The sequence below is a fragment of the Macaca thibetana genome, chromosome 3 (genome assembly GCF_024542745.1).
Source record: "Macaca thibetana thibetana isolate TM-01 chromosome 3, ASM2454274v1, whole genome shotgun sequence".
In the NCBI taxonomy this organism is placed as follows: domain Eukaryota; kingdom Metazoa; phylum Chordata; class Mammalia; order Primates; family Cercopithecidae; genus Macaca; species Macaca thibetana.
The window spans coordinates 159,870,629-159,893,322 of record NC_065580.1 but is presented as its reverse complement, the minus strand read 5'-3'; the positions used below and the strand labels follow the sequence as shown (position 1 = coordinate 159,893,322).

Genomic DNA, 22,694 nt, shown 5'->3' with positions numbered 1-22,694 from the left:
AATATTTTACATGGCCTTCAGTAAATATATTTTTTTCTTCTGTCTGTCACATTGGAGGGATGAGAGTGAACTAATATTGAAATTCTATATTTTTTTCTTTCTTTTTTTTTAGATGATGGAGTCTTGCTCTGTCGCTCAGGCTGTAGTGCAGTGGCGTGATCTCGGCTCACTTCCACCTCTACCTCCTGAGCTCAAGCAGTTCTCCTGCCTCAGCCTCCCAAGTAGCTGGGATTACAGGCATGCACCACCACACCAGGCTAATTTTTGTATTTTTAGTAGAGACAGGATTTCACCATGTTGGTCAGGCTGGTCTCGAACACCTAACCTCAGGTGATCCACCCGCCTCGGCCTCCCAAAGTGCTGGGGTTACAGGTGTGAGCTACTGTGCCTGGCTCTATTTTTTCTTTATATGAGTAGAACTGTTTTTAAATGATTAAAAAAAATTTTTTTTTTCTTTTAGTTGTAGTTCACCATTGACTTTACCAGCAGATTTGAAGAATATCTTGGAGAAACAGTTTTCTAAATCTTCCAGAGCTGCACACCAGGTAATGGAGAAGCTTTTCCAATGGAAAAAGCAAAACTCTTTGAACAAAACATTGTTCACATGAATAAAGTTCTAATCATGTACATCTCTTAAGATTTAAAAAATATAATTATTGTATTATATTGTAGTTTGTAGAGGTGGGGTCTCACTATGTTGTCCAGGTTGGTTTCAAACTCCTGGCCTCAAGCAGTTCTCCTAAAGTGTTGGGATTACAGGCGTGAGCTATTGCACCCAGCTGTTATAGACATATAATTTAATATATGTGACTGCTAAGGATCCAATCTATCACTAATTTAAATATTAACTTGATAATTATATTAGCTAGAAGTTTAACTAATGATTAACACTGTGGAGTTATTTGCTTCTCAAAGAGTTAACACTAATATTAACTTTATTTTAAAAATATTTAAACACAGTTTCATTATACTTTAAAGTCATTAAAGAACAAACTTTTATTCTTTAAATGATTTAACTTAATCAGATAATGTTGTATATAAAATTCTTTTTATGTTACTTCGTGATGGAAAATATACATTAACATGGAATAGAATCCTTGTTTCAAAACGTGGATCTTTTTTTAAGTATACATAACAGATATTTTACAAATAACTAAAATAGATTCCTAGTAATTTGCTTAAAAGCATTTTTGAGAATTTCTTATGGTTGGAGATTTTAAATTATATCTTTTTACATTGATTTTTACTGACTCTAAAAACCATGAAATACTTAAATAGATGACAGCCTGTGAAGATGAAAAGACTATTTAAATAAATATGATTGGTGTCTTTGAGCCTCTGTTTGTTCATTCAACACAGTTTTTGAGTCTCTCTCCATATGCTGAGGACTGAGAGAGATTGGGTGTGCAGTGATGTGATTTCAGCCTGCTCTGCTGGAGCTTTCAGGACAGATCATTTATGTTGTATTGAGGGAAGTGACTTCCAGTGAAAGCATGAGGCTGTATGGATCTTATTTCTAGACTGATAAAGAAAGCTGGGCGGCCGGGCGCGGTGGCTCAAGCCTGTAATCCCAGCACTTTGGGAGGCCGAGGCGGGCGGATCACAAGGTCAGGAGATCGAGACCACTGTGAAACCCCGTCTCTACTAAAAATACAAAAAATTAGCCGGGCGCGGTGGCGGGCGCCTGTAGTCCCAGCTACTCAGGAGGCTGAGGCAGGAGAATGGCGGGAACCCGGGAGGCGGAGCTTGCAGTGAGCCGAGATCGCGCCACTGCACTCCAGCCTGGGCAACAGCGTGAGACTCCGTCTCAAAAAAAAAAAAAAAAAAAAGCTGGGCATAGTGACACGTGCCTGTAGTCCCAGATCCTCAGGAGGCTGAGGCGAGAGGATTAGCCACTGCTCTCCAGCCTAGGCAACATAGTAAGGCCCTGAATTATTTATTTATTTATTTATTTATTTATTTATTTATTATTTTCTTTTGTTTTTTTATGCCTCTCACTACTTTGGGAGCCCTGTCTCCTTTAAAGAAGAAAGAAAAAGAATGAGAACAAGATTAAAATGGAATAAGTTTATGAAAGGCTAATAACTAGTATTTGTAGGGCTAGCACATCATCATTTGCAACTTCAAGTTCATATCTTAAAACAAGTATGACTGTCTTCGAGCTTTTAAGTTTTTGTGAGAGCTGCTCTTTTCCATGCATATTCTGGGGAGCGCTCTGCCAAACTTTGATTCATTGATTCAAAAGCCAGCAGAGGCTAGGTGCAGGGGCTCACTCCTGTAATCCCAGCACTTTGGGAGGCCAAGGCTGGCGGATCACAAGGTCAAGAGATCGAAACCATCCTGGCTAACATGGCGAAACCCCGTCTCTACTAAAAAAAAAAAAAAATTAGCTGGGTGTGGTGGCGCGTGCCTGTAGTCCTAGCTACTCGGAGGCTGAGGCAGGAGAATTGCTTGAACTCCAGAGGCGGAGGTTGTAGTGAGCCGAGATCGTGCCACTGCATTGCAGCCTGGCGACAGAGCAAGACTCCATCTCAAAAAAAAAAAAAAATAAGTAAATAAATAAAATAAAATGGCCAGCAGAAGGCTTTTGTTAATGGGTAAACAAACTGCTTTTTCTTCTGTGATTTGTGCAGTGGGGTCTCCTTTTGGATCTTCATTTTTAGGAACGGTGAGGAATACAGCATACATACTTGCATTTGCTGCCCTTTTGAATGGTGCACACGTGTATAGCAAGGAGTGAGATTTTAGGCTTAATGTCTAGCCTTGCCTCTCCAATCTTTATGGAACTTTGGTGACTTACAGTTATTCCCATGTCACTAAAATATGAATTCAAATTATAATGCGTATTCAAATTGCAAAGTTTTTCTTAGTTTAAGGGTACATGATAGCAATTTTGTTTTATTTTTTTGTTCCTTATGTTATTCCTTTTGCATTTAACCTATTGTTATCTCTCCCAGTAATTTTATCTAGTTATATTCAAATATATGTTAGGCAGGAGTACAGTTAACAATTGAAATATTTATTTCTTGCTTAGAATTAAGGTTTGTTTCAGAGCAGGATGGCAGTTGTTAAAATCTGGTAGTGATCAGAATATTGATTGTGTGTTCTTAAGTGTCTAATTGTTCTACTCCCAAACAATTTATTTTAAATGATGGCTAGTGTTTTTCATATATATTGTTAAAACTTAAAAATGCTCTCTGTTTAGTCTGGAGAGCAAGTGAGGCTTAGTGCCATGTAGTGTAAAATGAGCCACCTTTGTCACAGGCAACAGAAGAGGTGTTGCAATTAAGATGGTAAAGCAGTACATTTTCATTTTTCACTTTAAAAGTGTGCTGCTGAGAAAGGAATATGATGAATAAGGGTAGTTTGGGTATTGATTTAAACATTTTATCATTAGTTATAAAATATTACTATGAACTTGGCATCTTAAGTTTTAAATTAAAAATATGTAGATTCGGGTTACTGAAATAGAATTTCTTTTTTCCAGGATTTTGCTAATATAATGAAAATGTTGAGAAGCTTAATTCAAGATGGCTATATGGCCTTATTGGAGCAGCGTTGCCGCAGTGCCGCACAGGCCTTTACAGAGTTGCTGAACGGTTTAGATCCTCAAAAAATAAAGGTAAATTTACCATATCATAACTTGTTTATCAATGCTAATGCACCTCAGATGAATGCAGAAGAGAACCAAGGCCTTAACTCTTTGTAGTCATATACCTAAGACCTTGCTGAGATTGGCTGAATCTACTTCAGGTTGTGGGAAGCAGGTAGTGCTCCAATTCAGACTTCACGAGTATGCTCAATAGGTGATCCATGTTTATACTCTCTCCTTGACTGTAGTTTAGGGTCATTAGAACTGACTTTTTCTCTAAATCACGGATTTCAACTCACTTTAGTCACACCTTTTCACCCAGGAAGAAAGTATAGGCACACCTCATTTCATTATGTTTTGCTTTATTGCACTTTGCAGACAATGCATTTTTTACAAATTGAAGATTTGTGACAATCCTATGTCAAGCAGGTCTGTCGGTGCCAGTCTTCCGAAAGCATATGCTCACCTTGTGTCTCTGTGTCACATTTTGGTAATTCTCACAATATGTCATACTTTTTCATTATCATTATCACTATATCTGTGATCAGTGATCTTTGATGTTACTATTGTAATTATTTTGGGGCACTACAACCTGTGCCTATATAAGAAAGGGAACTTAATAAATTGTGTGTGTGTGTTCTGAGTGCTCTGCCAACCAGCTGTTATCTCCACCCACTTCTTTAAGTCTCCCCGTTCCCTGAGACATGATATTGAAATTAGGCCAATTAATGACCCTACAATGGCCTCTAAGTATTCAAGTGAAAGGAAGAGTTGCACGTCTCTCACTTTAAATGAAAAACTAGAATGATTAAGCTTCGTGAGGAAGGCATGTTGAAAGCCAAGACAGGCAGAAAGTTAGTCCTCTTGTGCCAAATAGCCAAACTGTGAATGTAAAGAAAAAGTTCTTGAAGGAAATTAAAAGTGCTACTTTAATGAACACATGAATGACAAGAAAGTGAAACAGCTTTCTTGCCGATGTGGAGAGTCTTAGTGGTCTGGGTGGAAAATCAAACCAGCCATAACATTCTCTTAAGCCAGAGCCTAATCCAGAGCAAGACCATAACTCTTCTCTTCTGTGAAGGCTGAGAGAGGTGAGGAAGTTGCAGAAGAATAGTTTGAAACTAGCAGAAGTTGGTTCATGAGATTTAAGGAAAGAAGCCAATTCCATAACGTAAAAGTGCAAGGTGAAGCAGCAAGTGCTGATGGAGAAGCTGCAGCAAGTTATTGAGAAGATCTAGTGAAGATCATTGATGAAGGTGGCTATGCTAAACAACAGATTGTCAATGGAGACAAAACAACCTTCTGTTGGAAGAAGATGCCGTCTAGGACTTTCATAGCTAGAGAGAAGTCAATGTCTGGTTTCAAAGCTTCAAAAAGGATGGGTTCATTACTCATTAGGGGTTGATGCAGCTGGTGACCTAAGTTGAAGCCAGTGCTCATTTACTTTCCAAAAATCTGCAGGCCCTTGAGAATTATGCTAATTCACTCTGCCTGGAGCCCTAGAAATGGAACAACAAAGCATGAATGACAGCACATCTGTTGACAGCAAGGTTTACTAAGTACTTTAAGCCCACTGTTGAGACCTGCTGCTAGAATAAAAGATTCCTTGCCAAATACTACTGCTCATTGACAATGCACCTGCCCAAGAGATTTGGTACGTGTACAAGGAGATGAATGTTGTTTTCATGCCTGGTAGCACATGGATCAAGGAGTCATTTTGACTTTCAAGTCTTATTATTTAAGAAACATATTTTATAAGGCTATAGCTGCCATAGTGATTCCTCTGTTGGATCTGGACAAAGTAAATTGAAAACCTTCTGGAAAGGATCACCACTCTAGATACCATAAAGAACGTTCATGATGCATGTGAGAGATCAAAATATCAACATCAACAGGAGTTTGGAAGAAGTGAATTCCAGCCCTCATGGATGACTTTGGGGGGTTCAGGACATTAGTGGAGGAAGTCACTGCAGATGTGGTGGAACAAGCAAGAGAATTAGAAGTGGAGCCTGAAGATGTGACTGAATTGCTGCAACCTCAGTATAAAACTTGGAGGGATACGGAGTTGCTTCTTACACATGAACAAAAAAAGTCATTTCTTGAAATGGAACCTACTCCTCGTGAAGATGCTGTGAATATTGTTGAAATGAGAAACTTAGTTGATCAAGCAGTGGCAGGATTTGCCACTCCAATTTTGAAAGAAGTTCTAGTGTGGGTAAAATGCTGTCAAAAAGCATCACATGTTACAGAGAAACCTTTTCTGAAAGTAAGAGTCAATCAGTACGATGGACTTCATTGTCGTCTTATTTTAAGAAATTGCTGCAGCACCTTAATTTTCAGGAACTACCACCTTGAACAGTTAGCAGTCATCAATATCAAGGCAAAACCATCCACCAACAAAAATATGTAGATGACGGGTTGATGGGTGCAGCAAACCACCACGGCACGTGTATACCTACGTAACAAACCTGCATGTTCTGCACATGTATCCCAGAACTTAAAGTATAATTTTTGAAAAAGTTTAAAAAAAGATTATGACTCAGTAAAGCCTCAGATGATCATTAGCATTTGTAGCAATAAAATCTTAAGGTGTATACATTGTTTAATAGACATAATGCTAGTACACACTTAATAAACTACAGTATCGCTTAAACATAACTTTTATATGCACTGGGTAACCCATAAGTTTGTGAGACTCACTTGATTGTGATATTTGCTTTATTGTGATGCTCCAGAGCCGAACCCACAGTATCTCTGAAGTAGCCTATAATAGCTAAGTAAATGTCTTAATCTGCCACTAGTGCCCCTTATATGAAAAATAATATGACTTTAATTAGAAATTAATCTATTATGAACCGTGCCTTAAGGAACTCTGAGACAGTGATTCTGTGTTTTAAATAGCAGGATAACTGCTTTGTTGGGACAAAAATCTCTTTTCTAATTTGATTTGGCCAATCATACTGATTAGTGAGATTTTATGACAATCATTGATTAGTAAGATTGATTAGCGAGATTCTATTGCACTTCTTTTTCTGTTGTGACTAGATGCAGATTGGGCAGAATTATGTTCAGATTTTTAACTGAGGCATTTTTATTGACAGCAATTGAACCTGGCCATGATTAACTATGTCTTGGTTGTCTATGGACTTGCCATTTCTCTCCTTGGAATAGGACAGCCTGAGGTAAGATTTGTAACAGTGGTAATAAACAATTAAAATGATAGTGACATATCTTATAATAGTTGTTTTCTCATTTTGACCCATTTTCTTCTCTGTACCTTCTGATAATTTTGTCTGAAATGTCTCAGTTTAATTTAGTTTGTGTTTTTAAAGAATATTTAGTTTGTTCCTATTAGAAAAAGGCTTTGCCAGGCAATCAGTGGGAATCTACTTTTTATTTGTATAAAATTAGGACATAATGTATCATGATAGATAGATTTCAGAAACATAATCTTGGGGGAAAAGCAAGTTGGAGGACATAAACATTGTGATCCCACTTATATATAATTTGGAAAATATACATAATAGTATTATATACTGTTTAAGAATTCTGTGCATCTTGTAAAAAAGTGAAAAAAATATGGATTATGTTTATATAGAATTGAAGATAATGGCTGCCTTTAGTGATGGCAGGAGGGAATGGACGTAGGGAGGTTTCATGTTATGTTGTTTTCCTAGAAAAACACAGGTAACAGTGATAATGTTAATATCTCTTATTTCTAGGTAGAAAGTACTTAGGTATTGTATTATTTCTAGATTGCAGGCTTCCTATAACTGCATGTAGTCAGTGTATAGACATGAGCTCCCAGGATTTCCCTTAGTCATGCTCCTGCCTTGCTCTCCTGGAATGTTTACCTACCTATACTGTTCGGCATTATAACTTTGCTTTCTGAGGTTTTGAGTTTGCTATAAATGTTGAAATGCTCTAGAATGACCTCAAGTATAATATATAATTTGGGCTCTGTTTTTCCCTGTCTAGATGAAGGTTTAACCCTAACTTGCCACCTAGTGAGGATCTAAGTAGTCTTTTACGTTCTGTTCTCTCCCAGAAGTCGACAGTGCCCAAGGTTCATTTTCCTTGATCTCAATGTCACAGATTAATGTCTCCCATGAATGCTGTCTAATTCTATTTTCCAAGAGACAGTTGGAGACAGAACTTCATGATTTTAATTTTATTCCTGACAGAATAATAATAAATACCATATTTTACCTTATTAGAATTGAAGAAATCATTTATTACATTTGTGATTTAATGTAAAATAGAATGATTTGGGAAAAAAAAACATGTTATAGTAGAACTTACATGTTTGGAAGAATTTCATCAGAGGACAGCCCTTGCTTCAAACATTTTTAGAATGCCTCTGTTGGAACTGGCCTCAAAGCTCTATTTTGTAGTGACATTTCTTTTTTTCACTCACAGTAGGGTTACCAGTATTTCTTAGAACTGAGTATCTTTTGGATGTTTTCCAAAAACAAAATTCATTCAACTTAGTGGTTTTTCACTGTTGAGAATATTAAAAAAAGAATGTACTCTAAGTTATGTTAAGTTTTTCCTAAAGAGCTGTTTTTAAGACAGCTTTCATCCATCTTATGCCACAAAAGACTGTGATAACATCATTGGAATGGCATTCCTTCCAAGGGATTAGCACTTAATAGGATCTATGTTATGGTGTGTTTACACCATAATTAGCCTTTTTTAAAAAAACAAAAACAAAAACACGATTTGACTCTTTTTAGTATTAGCCAGCACCTGCCAGGCCCTTAGTGTGTACTGGTAAATGCTTGTAGGTTGATTGTCTGATGTGTTCAGCTGGATTGGTTTGATTGTGTCTCTGACTATCCATATGATCAGAAATTTATGTAATTCCTAAGAAAGTGAAACACAGAGGTATAATTTTGCTACAGGAATTTGGGGATATGCAGTTGTTATTTTAATATTATTTAAAAAATCAACCTTTAGGTAAAATTTATTTCAGTATTTCTCTTTGTATGTAAGTGATCATTGTTTTCACTGCTATTGAAGGAATTATCTGAAGCTGAAAACCAGTTTAAGAGGATTATTGAACACTACCCCAATGAGGGACTTGACTGCTTGGCCTACTGTGGAATTGGAAAAGTATACTTGAAAAAAAACAGGTTAGTAGAAATGACACTAATTTAAGCTGTAGGCTGGTAACTCATTTAAAATCCAATATGATAATGATCCATTTTCTGGAATTATTTTGATATTTCCTCTGTAGCACACTATCATAATTGTGATTTACTTTGAGGACCTGAATGAGATATCACTATCAATATATATATATTTTTTATTATACTTTAAGTTCTAGGGTACATGTGCACAACGTGCAGGTTTGTTACATATATATACATGTGCCATGTTGGTGTGCTGCACCAATTAACTCGTCATTTACATTAGGTATGTCTCCTAATGCTATCCCTCCCCCTTCCCCCTCCCCACAATAGGACCCGGTGTGTGATGTTCCCCTTGCTGTGTCCAAGTGATCTCATTGTTCAGTTCCCACCTATGAGTGAGAACATGTGGTATTTGGTTTTCTGTTCTTGCGATAGTTTGCTGAGAATGATGGTTTCCAGCTGCATCCATGCCCCTACAAAGACACAAACTCATCCTTTTTTATGGCTGCATAGTATTTCATGGTGTATATGTGCCACATTTTCTTAAACCAGTCTGTCACTGATGGACATTTGGGTTGATTCCAAGTCTTTGCTATTGTGAATAGTGCCGCAGTAAACATACGTGTGCATGTGTCTTTATAGCAGCATGACTTATAATCCTTTGGGTACATCCCCAGTAATGGGATGGCTGAGTCAAAAGGTATTTCTAGTTCTAGATCCTTGAGGAATTGCCACACTGTTTTCTACAATGATTGAACTAGTTTACAGTCCCACCTACAGTGTAAAAGTGTTCGTATTTCTCCACATCCTTTCCAGGACCTGTTGTTTCCTGATTTTTTAATGATTGCCATTCTAACTGGTGTGAGATGGTATCTCATTGTGGTTTTGATTTGCATTTCTCTGATGGCGAGTGATGATGAGCATTTTTTCATGTGTCTGTTGGCTGTACGAATGTCTTCTTTTGAGAAGTGTCTGTTCATATCCTTTGCCCACTTTTTGATGGGGTTGTTTGTTTTTTTCTTGTAAATTTGATTGAGTTCTTTATAGGTTCTGGATATTAGCCCTTTGTCAGATGAGTAGATTGCAAAAATTTTCTCCCATTCTGTAGGTTGCCTGTTCACTCTGATGGTAGTTTCTTTTGCTGTGCAGAAGCTGTTTAGTTTAATTAGATCCCATTTGTCAATTTTGGCTTTCGTTGCCGTTGCTTTTGGTGTTTTAGACATGAAGTCCTTGCCCATGCCTATGTCCTGAATGGTATTGCCTAGGTTTTCTTCTAGGGTTTTTATGGTATTAGGTCTAACATTTAAGTCTCTAATTCATCTTGAATTAATTTTCGTATAAGGAGTAAGGAAAGGATCCAGTTTCAGCTTTCTACTTATGGCTAGCCAATTTTCCCAGCACCATTTATTAAATACACTATCAATATTAATTGTTAAAGCAAGGCCAGTCATTGCAGTTCTTGGTACTTCCTGATTTTAAATCTAGTAAGTCAGCAATATAGTAATTTGACATTAAAGATTGAATAGTGTATAATCATCTGTAGTGAGTAAATTGATACAATGTTTTTAAAATCTGATTGTTTAATTTTTTGATTTAACTATTTTTTAAAAATCTGTATAAAGATGGTTTTAAATAAGAGATATCTATGTGTTCAAAGACATAATGAGTTAGGAATAAAAGTCTCTCCTCTGAACTCTATTGTAGTTGTAATCCTTACTCACAGTTTAATATTGAAGCTGTTCTCTAAATGCCTCATGTCTCTTAGTCTTGTCTCCCTGAATGTCAGTATGTCCCCGAGGGGACAGGATTATGTCTTGAGCTTTAAAAAAAGAAAATCTGTTCTGCCACTTGTACCCAGTATAGAGGTAGGTATTTTAGATTACTGTATAAAGAAATAATTGTTGACCGATTGAATATTATTTATAATTTCTAACTATCTTTCAATTTTCATTTAACTTGTTAGGGGAAATTTTGTGAGATTTTGGGGGAACCCCCCACCCCAGGCTTAGAATGTGCCTAGAACCTCCTTTATAGATTTTTTTAAATTAAAGTTTTTTTTTTGGCCAGGCACAGTGGCCCACACCTGGAATCCCAGCACTTTGGGAGGCCGAGGTGGGTGAATCACCTGAGGTCAGGAATTCGAGACCAGCCTGACCAATATGGTGAAACCCCGTCTCTACTAAAAATACAAAAATTAGCCGGGTGTGGTGGTGTGCACCTGTAGTCCCAGCTACCGGGAGACTGAGGCAGGAGAATTGCTTGAACCCAGGAGGCAGAGGTTGCAGTGAGTCGAGATTGTGCCACTGCACTCTAGCCTAGGTGACAGAGCGACACTCTGTCTCAAAAAAAAAGAAAGAAAGTTTTTTTTTACTTCGTGAAATTACTGTCTGTCTTAGCTAAGCTATATTAAGGATCAAGTAGATGCAGGGAAAGTGAGGACTTAGCAAGCACCTTTACAGGATTAGCAAATGAAACTAGTTTAAAAGTTTAGTATAAATTGTTTAGGTTATAACCGTTTGATGTAGCAGTCACATGCAAATTCACAAGGTCTAGAAAAATTACTTAAATGTTTAGAATCATGGAGATTGTGCAAAACTAGAAAGTCTTTTCCATATTGAAAAGCATTTACATTTTAATTTCTGAATATTACGGTGTGGGACTGAATAGCAAATACGCTGTTTTTTGGTGTTGCAATGTGCAGTTTCTGCTTTGAAATCCTGTGATGTATGACTGTCTTACGGTGGATGGTGGTCTAGCTTTTCTGCACGTGAATCTTACTGTAGCTGTAGGCAAAAATAAGTTTTTAAATTGGGAAGTCATTTCAGGATTAGAGAAGGCAGGAAAGTCTTCTCTAGTGTGAAGAGATGAATAAAGACTTGGTTAACTTTTTTTTTTGTTGAGACAGAGTTTCGCTCTTGTTGCCCAGGGTGGGGTGCAATGGTGCAGTCTCGGCTCACTGCAACCTCTGCCTCCTGGAGGCAATTCTCTTGCCTCAGTCTCCCAAGTAGCTGCGATTACAGGCATGTACCACCACACCTAGCTAATTTTGTATTTTTAGTAGAGACAGGGTTTCACTATGTTGGCCAGGCTGGTTTCGAACTCCTGATCTCAGGTGATCCACCTGCCTTGGCCTCCCAAAGTGTTGAAATTACCAGCATGAGCCACTGCGCCCAGCCTTGGTTAACTTTATAATTAAGTACTTCAGTATTCGTTGAATGGACTGTGGGAATCTGTTGACATTATTTCTTCAAATCATGAATAAAATCAGAACTAAAACATTTCATATTTATAGTTAAAGCAATTTAATTTAAATATTTGTTTTGTTAAAATAATTTACTGTTTTATGGTTGAGAGAAAACGTCCAGAATACATGATGCCTTAAAAAAAACTTTTTAGCAGAGAAATTTTTACTACCGTTGTCCTAATAGAGTCAAATAAAATAAAAATTCCCCTATTTATGAATTATTAGTTGAAGTGGAAGTTTGCTGTTTCTGTATAAGAATCTACTTTAGTTAATGAAACAAAGATTGAATAGATTATTCAATTTTGTGTTTCAATTGTTCGAAACTTTAAAAAGTAAGTATCAACTTTAAAAGAACTAGCGTACATTGGCCAGGCGTGGTGGCTCATGCCTGTACCAGCACTTTGGGAGGCCTAGGCGGGTGAATCATGAGGTCAGGAGTTCGGCACCAGCCTGGCCAATATGGTGAAACCCTTTCTCTACTAAAAAAATACAAAAATTAGCTGGGTGTGGTGGTGCGTGCCTGTAGTTACAGCTACTTGGGAGACTGAGGCAGAAAGAATCGCTGAACCCAGGAGGTGGAGGTTGCAGTGAGCTGAGATCGCACCACTGCACTCCAGCCTGGGCGACAGAGTGAGACTCCATCTCAAAAACAGCAACAAAAACAACAACAACAACAAACTAGTGTACACCTAGCACAATAAAGCCAGTGTCCAAGACAAGTTGTGTTTAATGTGTATTACTTTTATAGCAAAACAGCAATAGTGACTTTGTTTTTTTAAAGAAAATTTAGGTTACATTGAATATTGCTGTTCAGTGATTCAGCAAATGTATTCATCCCAGTAAGCTTGAGATCTTTGGTGACTTTTGCTGAGGGGAATGAAAATACCATTTTACATCTTTAATGCCTTTTTCATAATTTTGACTTTAGATTTCTAGAAGCTCTCAATCACTTTGAGAAAGCAAGAACCTTGATTTATCGTCTTCCTGGAGTGTTAACTTGGCCCACAAGTAATGTGATTATTGAAGAGTCTCAGCCACAAAAAATAAAGGTAACCATTTATTTTTGCAAAGTGTTTCTTACTGTGAATGCTTATCTGCATTGACTGACTCAGGTAGCAGGAGGCAGAGAAGTAGGAGCATTCCATCCCCACTTCCCTTACATGCATTTCCCCTCTACAGTCTATTGAGATTCTCTGACATTTATTGAATGTTTTCTATGTGCCAGTCCTGTACCTTCCACTTATCGTTATGCTTAATCCTTACAGCAGGCCTGTGCAGGGGGCACTGTGATCATTCCCATTTTACAGATGAGGAAGGTTAAGTTTAGAGAGGTGAAATGATGCACTCAAGGTGAAACAGCAAGCAAATCGTGGTCCTGGGACTTGAGTCCAGGCATTCTGACTTTTGAGTGTACGTGATCCTGTAGTATGCTGGACTTGGTTGTACTTAGAGGAAGGTATAGTATTGTTGTTTCATAAAGTTACCACAGTTACTGAGATGGTACTTGAAGATTCAGAAAAATATGAATTTAGTCTCACATCCAGAAGCATAAAGATGCTTTACTTGTTCTAGAAAGACTTATGTGTGAAATGACTGAGATAGGCTTTTACTTGTAGTGAACTCTCACATATACTCAGAACTTGATTTTGGCTGAAGCTTTTAAAACCACAGAAGTCAACTTGTACAACTCAATAATAAAAAGACAAATAATCTAATTTAAGAAGTAGACAAAGGATCTGAATAGACATTTCTGCAAAGAAGATATGCAAATGGCCAATTAGCACATGAAAAGATATTCAGCATTATTAGCTATCAGAGAGATACAAATCAAAACCACAGTGAGATACCACTTCACACTCACTAGGATGTGGGTAGACAATAAATATTGGCAAGGGTATAGAAAAATGGGAACATTCAGACACTGCTGGTGGTAATGTATAATGATGCAGCTGCTTTTGGAAAATAGTCTGGCAGTTCCTCAGACAGTTAAACATAGAGTTACCATGTCTCAGTCCATTTGTGTTGCTATAAAGGAGTACTTGAGACTGGGTGATTTATGAAGAAAAGTAGGCTTATGGTTTTGCAGTCTGTATAAGAAGCATGGTGTCAGCATCTGCTGGTGAGGGCCTTCAGCAGCTCCTACTCATGTGAGAAGGTGTAGGAGAGCCAGTCTGTAGAGATCATATGGTGAGAGACGGGGAAGTGCTAGACTCTTTTTAACAACCAACTCTTTAGGGAACTAATGGAGTGAGAACTCACTCACCCCAGGGAGGGAATTAATCTATTCATGAGAGATTCCTCGCCATGACTCAAATACCTCCCACTGTGTCTCACCTCCAACACCAGGGATCAGATTTTAACATGTGGTTTGGAGGGTCAAACATTCAAACTATAGCATACCATATGATCCAGCAGTTTCACTCCTAGGTGTGTACAGAGAAAGGAAAACATGTTCTCACAAAAACTTGTACGTGAATGTTCATAGCAGCGTTAGTCATGATAGCCCAAAATGGGAAATAGCCCAAGTATTCATCAACTGATAAATAGGTAAATAAGTATTGGAATCTGAGAGGTTGAGGATGCAGTGAGCCTTGATTGTGCCACTGCAGTGCAGCCTGGGCAACAGAGTGAGAGTCTGCCTCAAAAACAAATGGCCAAGTGTGGTGGCTCACGCCTGTAATCCCACCACTTTGGGAGGCCAAGGCAGGAAGCTTGCTTGAGCTCAGGAGTTCCAGACCAGCCTGGGCAACATGGCGAAACCCGTCAATACAAAAATTAGCCAAACATGGTGGCACACACCTGTAGTCCCAGCTACTCAGGAGGCTGAGGTGGGAGGATCAGTTGAACCTAGGAGGCAGAGGTTTCAGTGAGCTGAGATTGTGCCACTGCACTCCAGCCTGAGTAACAGAGTAAGACCCTGTCTCAAAAAAAAAAAAAAAGTACTTGATAACATGCTACAGCATGTATGAACCTTGGAAACATTATGCTAAATAAAAGAAGCCAAACACAAAGGGCTTGTGTGAGTCCATTTGTATGAAATCTCCAGAATAGGCAAATCTGTATATAGGACAGAAAGCAGACTAGTGATTGCTGGGCCTGGGAGGTTAGGGGAAAATGAGGAGGGACTGTTAATGCATATGGAGTTTCTTGTTGAAAATGTTCTAAATTTAGATTGTGGTGATGTCGGTACATCCTGTGAATATGCTGAAAACCACTGAACTACACTTTATTTGAGTTGTATAGTGTGTTAATTATATCTCAACAAAGCTGTTATAAAAAATAAAACACAGGGATTCTTGGATTTTCCTCTCTTCATACAAGATTGGGATGGAGGCACAGGAGCTATTGATAACAAAAAGCCAGCACTGGAGGCATGGCATGAGTCTCTTGGGGGCTTCATTAGCCATGGAATAATTCGCCAGGGAGTCCACAAACAACAGTGGCAGAGCTGCAAGGAGGAAGATCATGGGAGTGTTAGGATCCTGGATGAGGTGATGTCAGGCAAGAGGAGCTGGTAAAGTCCTCAGGATTCCCCTAAGGGTTATTCTGCCTTGCTTGACTTCCTCTTAATGCTTATGGGAGATTTCAGAGAGTTGTAAATTATGAAATGAGATTTGATGATTGTAACAGGACAAAATTTTGATTCTTTCGAAATTCTGAAAAAAAATTTGGTTAAGTCCTCTTTTTAAATCTCTTATGTCTTTGTATCAGCCTTCCTTTTAAAAGGAAACACTTTAAAAGTTGTATGTAGTTTGTTGTTGGTGAAAAAAATTTAGTCATTCTTATGCTGAAAATATTTTGATGGCAAGAGGTTATTGAAATCACAGACATTTTTATTGACAGATTAGTATTGTAATGGTATCATTTTTGTTTATTTTGTTTTAGATGCTGTTAGAGAAATTTGTTGAAGAATGCAAGTTCCCTCCAGTGCCAGATGCCATTTGTTGCTATCAGAAGTGCCATGGATATTCTAAGATCCAGATATACATAACTGATCCAGACTTTAAGGTAAATAATGAGTGTACAGTGGGACATTAACTTGCAAAATCATTCCTTAAAATGGGCTCAAAACAATCTCTAATTGGAAGCACCCAAGTTCTCTGGCTAGTTAGCAGTTGTCCACCCCTTTCCCTGGACTTTTTTTTTTTTTTTTTTTTTTGAGACAGAGTCTCACTCTGTCACCCAGGCTGGAGCGCAGTGGCACAATCTTGGCTCACTGCAACCTCCGCCTCCTGGGTTCAAGCAATTTTCCTGCCCCAGCCTCCCGAGTAGCTGGGATTACAGGCGTGTCCCAGCACACCCAGCTAATTTTTGTATTTTTAGTAGAGACAGAGTTTCATCCTATTGATCAGGATGGTCTCAATCTCTTGACTTCGTAATCTGCCCCCCTCAGCCTCCCAAAGTGCTGGGATTACAGGTATGAACCACCACGCCCAGCCTTCCTGTACTTTTTAGGTCTACATCATCTCACATGGGAACCAGAGCCACTGATGTATAAACACTGTGGGCTGGGGTAGTGACCTGAGAAGGCAGGCTGGCTCATTCCTTTTCCTCTTCCAGCTACCTTAGGAGGATAGGAAACAAAGTGAGATTGTTACCTCTGATTTGTTGCAATTCTGATGTCTCATAAAATTTGAGTCCCGAATCTAAAGGTCATTGTGATCACTGAATTAGCTGCTAAAGACCAAAATTTGAGATAAGTCTGGCACTTAATTAAGTTATACTGGTTTATTCAAGAAGATAGTAGCTGCCCTTGTCCTACTGTTCCAATGTCCCTGGTTAGTAAATCAGATGAAATAATGTTTATAAAATATTTGATATAAAGAATAATGTGACTTTATGCTGTTTAAGTAAACATGTTAGTCAAGCTCTCTCTCTCTGTCTTTATGTGTGTTGTAATGAGTGTGTGTGCAGAGACATCATTAAAACGTTAATTACACATTTTTTTGTAACCCCAGGGTTTTATACGCATCAGCTGTTGCCAGTACTGTAAAATAGAATTTCACATGAATTGCTGGAAGAAGTTAAAAAGTACAACCTTTAATGATAAAATTGACAAGGTAAAGCATAACAAGATTGTCTGAATTTTTCAGTATACTTATTGTATGTCAATTTTTTCCCCCAAGAATTCCTTCCTGAACATTCTGCACATAATTAGAAAGTTTTAAATTATAACTTTAATAATAAAGTGAAAAATCAGGTTTTGTTTTTATTTATACAATCATGAAGGCATTAACCATAGAGGCTTTGTTTTTTTAAAGAGACGGATCTCACTGTGTTGCCCAGGCTAGAGTGCAGTGGTGCAGTCGTAGCTCCCTGCAGCCTCAGACTCCTTGACCCAAGTGATCCTACTTCAGCCTCCCAAAGTGCTGGGATTATAGGCATGAGCTACTGTGCCAGACCCCACTTGAAAGTTTTGATGTGGAATTAGAGGTTTCAAAACCAAAATTTGATGCGGTAATTTGTACTAAGAAATCAACTCAAAACAATTTTTTTAATGTTGGGAAGAAGGATAAACTTCAATTTTAAACTGCCATTTCTCACCAGGGATTTTCTTATTATCAAGATAATGACATTAACTACCATGAAGTAGACATACTTTGAGGGAAGACACAATATTACGATCTTATTTGTATTCATAGAATTTGTTTGTGATCTGTAGAAACTATGGACCTTTTCCTACACTTCTTAGGCTTATGCAGACCATTGTTCTTATTTGGGAAAGAATAAGGCAGTTGTACTAGGCATCTGTTAACGATAGCAATTATTAAAGTTTGGTAGAAATAAATTCTCACATTTTGTACATTTTCACATAATTAATTAACAATAGAATGATGTGAGTAAATAACTGTCACCTTTGAGTCACTTCTGCTATGTCTTTGTCTTACCTAAATTGAATTTCTCTAGCGATATACCGTCTTTTAGTGGTCTTAACCATTCCCATGGTTTTAAATATGCTCTTTAAATTAGTTAGCTTTCACTAGGATATGCTGAAGTAATATACACCCAAATATCTTGTGGCATACATTCAGAGAAGTTTGTTTTTTGCTTACATGACTAGTCCTACAGTTCTGCAGTTGTTGGCTGGGACTGGGCTGTAGCAGCTTTATTCTGTGTGGCTTTATTCCTTGTTTCTCAATCTAAGTTGAAGAATGACCCTTTTCTGGAACATCTTCCTGTGTCAGAGGAAAAAGAACAATGTCCAGTCTATAAAGTGTTTGTTAAACCTTTTGTCTAGACATGTGTACATCATGTCTGGTCACTTTGCATTGATGAAAGCAAGTCACATGGTCAGACCCACACCTGAAAGTATGTTTTTCCTACATGGAAGCCTTAAAATTCACATGGCAGTGAGTAAGGATTTTCACCACTTCCCTGAAGATGGTTTTAGTCCGTATTTTGACTGTTCCTAGTGGTAAAAGTAGTATACATGTATAGATTTATCCCCCCTAGATGTAACATTTTTCTTTTTTTTTTTTAATCAAATAGGATTTTCTACAAGGAATATGTCTTACCCCTGACTGTGAAGGTGTCATTTCTAAGATTATCATCTTCAGCAGTGGTGGTCAAGTTAAATGTGAAGTAAGTAATAAAGGGGAAACCTTGTTAAATAGATAACCAAAATGTTTACACCTTTTGAAACATGATTTGAATTTGTAGATGTCGTGTAATTTGGATATTTTCCAGGAAAGAAGCAATTACTTCATTTAAGAAAATATAGAAAATACTTGGATGTGAGAATGCTTCATTGTAATGAAAGCATTCGTATATTCTTTTATTTTTTAATAGGAAAAGGAGGCTTTTTATATCTTAGTTTTACTGTTTTTACTCTTTTTGATAACTTCATTTTCTTAATCCTGGTAAACTTTTGGGCATTAGTGGGTGTGCAGGTTTTTAGGGAGGGGGAAGAGCATCTTGAGGGATTACCTTTAACTTCATGACATGGGAGTGGCAGGAGTGGGTAGTTGTAATAATATTTACACTTCATTAGATCGTCTGCTTACTCTTAATTTTTTAAAATCCTTTTCCTCAAGTGTGTCTACGCTCTTGTTCCTCTTCAGTAAATTATTTTGCTAAAGCTTTCTGGGCTTTTGTCTGGGTCAGAACATCATCACTGTTCTCTATCAAACTGAACATTATGTGTGCTTCTGAAATACTTGTCACTTGTGGTTTTGTGTTTTATGTCATGGGAGTATGAGACAAATTTTGGATGTCTTTGTTTTATTTAAAGTTTGAACACAAGGTCATAAAAGAAAAGGTTCCTCCAAGACCTATTCTGAAACAGAAATGTTCTAGGTAAGATTTTTAACAATCAGTGGTTTGATGATGTCTCTTAGAATATAATTCAATTAAATGCAGATTTCTAAATTATGCCTTTTAAAAAATTGGCTGTGTATACATATATCCAAATAAGTGTTTTTTAGAAATGATTTTTATGGAAATTTAAAACTTAAAGAGAACTAGCCTAGAATACTAAAAACTTGATTCAGAATTATTTATCTAGTGGTTGAATTTACAAGTAAAATTAGAACATTTGATGCTGTGAAATTACATGTTTGATGAATACATTTGGCGTTTATATAAAAACTATATAGTTTGCTGTCAGTTGTTGAAACTTTAATTCCAAAAGCATATTTTTCTTTTTATCTCTCTTCAATAAACATTTTGAACCTATGACTGTTTTTTACCCTGAAATACTCAATGTACTGTCTAAATTATTACTTCTCTATAGCTTTTTTTTTTAGATCAAATAATTCAGATTCTTTTTTCTTTTCTTTTTGGTCCTGCTTCTTGTTTTTCTTTCTAAGAAGTGATTATTTTTTATCATTTGTGACCAAGAAAAAGCAAAAGAAAAGATGAACAGAATTATTTGTTGGAGAGAATTCATTGTAACCAGATCAACCAAATTATAGTGTTGTGGGTTATTATTGGGATGTGAAAACTATATTTTACTATGGGACCTTTCTTAGAAATGAGAGTTTATATGAATTATTTTGCAGAGTAATTTGTACTATTTCTGTTTATCTTATGAAGTAACTTACATACATGGAAGTGACATCTATACAATCTGTAGACTGCATCCTTAGACATCACCTAATCATTGAGGTTCTTGTTTTCATGAAACAAGTACCCTTATTTTGACAATACTGACAGTTTCTCATATTGAATGGAAGATGTAGGCTGGGCTCTAATTAAAAAGGAAAACTTCTAATGTATTGCTTGGAAGATGGTTTCTATGATAGAGGAAAACAGTTCATCGAGTTATCGCTAATTGTAAATGTTTATCAGCCTAGAGAAACTAAGACTGAAAGAAGACAAAAAATTGAAGAGAAAGATCCAAAAAAAAGAAGCAAAAAAATTAGCACAAGAAAGAATGGAGGAGGACTTAAGAGAAAGTAATCCACCCAAAAAGGAAGAGCAGAAAGGTATGCATAAGCCAAAGCCATGATACGAATATTATACTCTCATTTAAAAGTATAAATATAAGCATCTTTTGGGCCTTAGGTTCATTGATATTGAATTGAAATGAAGATTTCAGTTAGTAATTTAATACTATCACTGTCTTCTGTTACTCAAAGACAGAATCGGGTTGGTGTAAAGAGCAGTGAAAAACCTTTCAGAGATTGTATTCCCACTGAAAAACCTTTCAGAGATTGTATTTTAACTTTCCTTGCTTGATGACTAAACATATTTATTGTATGTAAAGTTAAGGTAGTTGATGAAGCTGGGTTAGGATTGTTGAAGGAAGTGGCCATGTTTTAGAGGAACTAAGTTTTAAGCTACATGAATGGTTCAGAATGAAGGGTATAAAATGCTTGCTTTTGATATGTTTATTTTAACGTGCACTTTCATGTCTTTTCAAAAGTATTGTTAAATGTTTATATTTCTAATTAAAGTTTCTTGAGTTGTTTAGTAAAACAATATAATCAATCTGAATCATTTTATATTATGTAATTTTACATTATTTCTAAGTTTATATCATTGTGAATTAGTCCTATTTATCACTTTAACCATCGTTATTTATCCTTAGAAACTGTAGACAATGTTCAGCATTGTCAGTTCCTTGATGACAGAATTCTACAGTGTATAAAGCAGTATGCTGACAAAATCAAATCTGGCATACGGAATACAGCCACGCTTCTCAAAGAATTGCTTTCTTGGAAAGTTTTGAGCACAGAAGACTATACAACCTGTTTTTCTAGCAGAAATTTTCTAAATGAAGCAGTGGACTATGTTATTCGTCACTTGATTCAAGAAAAGAACAGAGTAAAAACAAGAATATTTCTGCATGTTTTGAGTGAGCTTAAAGAAGTGGAGCCCAAATTGGCCGCCTGGATCCAAAAACTTAATAGCTTTGGTATGTCCCTTTATATTCTAGAGCAATATACTTTAGTAGGAAGGGGAAGTGTAGGTCTCTGAGTCATTTTCATTTTCTTGTCATATAATTTATAACTTTAAATGCAGGACTATAAATTTGTATGGTTAAGAATACTTTTCCAGTCCCAGCTACATGGGAGGCTGAGGCAGGATGATTGCTTAAGCTCAGGAATTTGAGACCAACCTGGCAATGTTGCAAGACCTGTTTCTAAAAGAATTTTTTTAAAAAAGAACTAAATATATGAAGGCCTTTAAAAAACAGAAAAACTATTACACACACACACATACACCACAATTTTTAGGTTATTTTATAGGTAGGTTACAGTATACTTTTTCAAAAGGTGCAATCTAAGGAAAGACCAGTCAGTAAAGAAATCCAGACCTGTATTAGACTAAACTATTTGTAAATGTGTAGATGTGTGAATACTAGGCACAACCATGGTAAATAACACATCCTGGAGGCTGCCCCTGCTCCGGAGCTGTGTTGAGAAGACAAATATATAATTCAGATTCTTTGAAGAAAAATTTAGAGGGAAGAGTGGATGAGACTTAATTGCTCAGGGTCACCTAGGGCAAATCTGTATCTAGAGATTAGGAGAAACATATCCTAGGGTTGGACTGAGCTGTGGTAAATCACAGGATTATATGACTCTGTACTGTGTTCTGACTTTAGTAACTTGGCTGGGAGAAGGGAAGAGTGAGCAAGCCCCCTGCCTTCCCCCAAAGCAGGCGCTTTGCCTAAGGCCATGTAGGACTGAAGAAGGCAGCTGCAGATGCAGTTGTTGTGTAACACAAGGTAGGGATGCTTTGGGCACCTACCAGGGCACTATTTATCTTAGTGACTGGATAGCAACTGGCCTAGCACAATAGTTTATTCCGTTGGCAACTATTAGATAAAAGGCTAAAGGAAGCCACAGGAAAAAGGCAGGGCCTTTAGCAGCAGACCACAGAGTGGGCCTGCCAAGCCTCTGCCAGCCGTCCCCAATGTTTAGAAACGTGGGGCTATTAGAATTCTAGGGTTTCAGAGAAGATATTGGTCAGTTTCTGCCAGAAGAGACAGTGTAAGATGGCAGCAAGCTTGGCATAGTTAGACAGCTGAACATGCCTGCCTTGAGCATAGATCGTCATGGATTTGTGATCCCGGAAAGTTATTTTTAAGTGACAAGATTGTCACTAGTGAATATCAAGTAAGCACATTATAAAGTTATTGCTTGCTTTAATATGCTTTAGGAGATACTCAGGACTGGAGAAGTAGGTTTGCCTGGGTTATGCTACACGGTCAAGACTGCCAGCCATTGTTCATTCAGGTAAATGCAGCACTTGAGCCCTCCAGCTTACTGGCAGG

At 37.2% G+C, this 22,694-nt stretch overlaps 1 protein-coding gene across 1 annotated transcript in view; it reads left to right on the top strand.

Annotated features, from left to right (window-relative positions):
• TTC3 (tetratricopeptide repeat domain 3) overlaps window positions 1–22,694 on the top strand; it is a 111,373-nt gene that overhangs the window by 40,992 nt on the left and 47,687 nt on the right. The window contains exons 16-26 of the mRNA XM_050784613.1: window positions 461–545; window positions 3,488–3,622; window positions 6,694–6,774; window positions 8,615–8,727; window positions 12,900–13,020; window positions 15,857–15,979; window positions 16,930–17,031; window positions 18,461–18,553; window positions 19,203–19,267; window positions 20,261–20,397; window positions 21,003–21,329. Of these exons, the coding sequence (XP_050640570.1) occupies window positions 461–545; window positions 3,488–3,622; window positions 6,694–6,774; window positions 8,615–8,727; window positions 12,900–13,020; window positions 15,857–15,979; window positions 16,930–17,031; window positions 18,461–18,553; window positions 19,203–19,267; window positions 20,261–20,397; window positions 21,003–21,329 (1,382 nt within the window). The remainder of the gene's footprint in view (window positions 1–460; window positions 546–3,487; window positions 3,623–6,693; window positions 6,775–8,614; window positions 8,728–12,899; window positions 13,021–15,856; window positions 15,980–16,929; window positions 17,032–18,460; window positions 18,554–19,202; window positions 19,268–20,260; window positions 20,398–21,002; window positions 21,330–22,694) is intronic.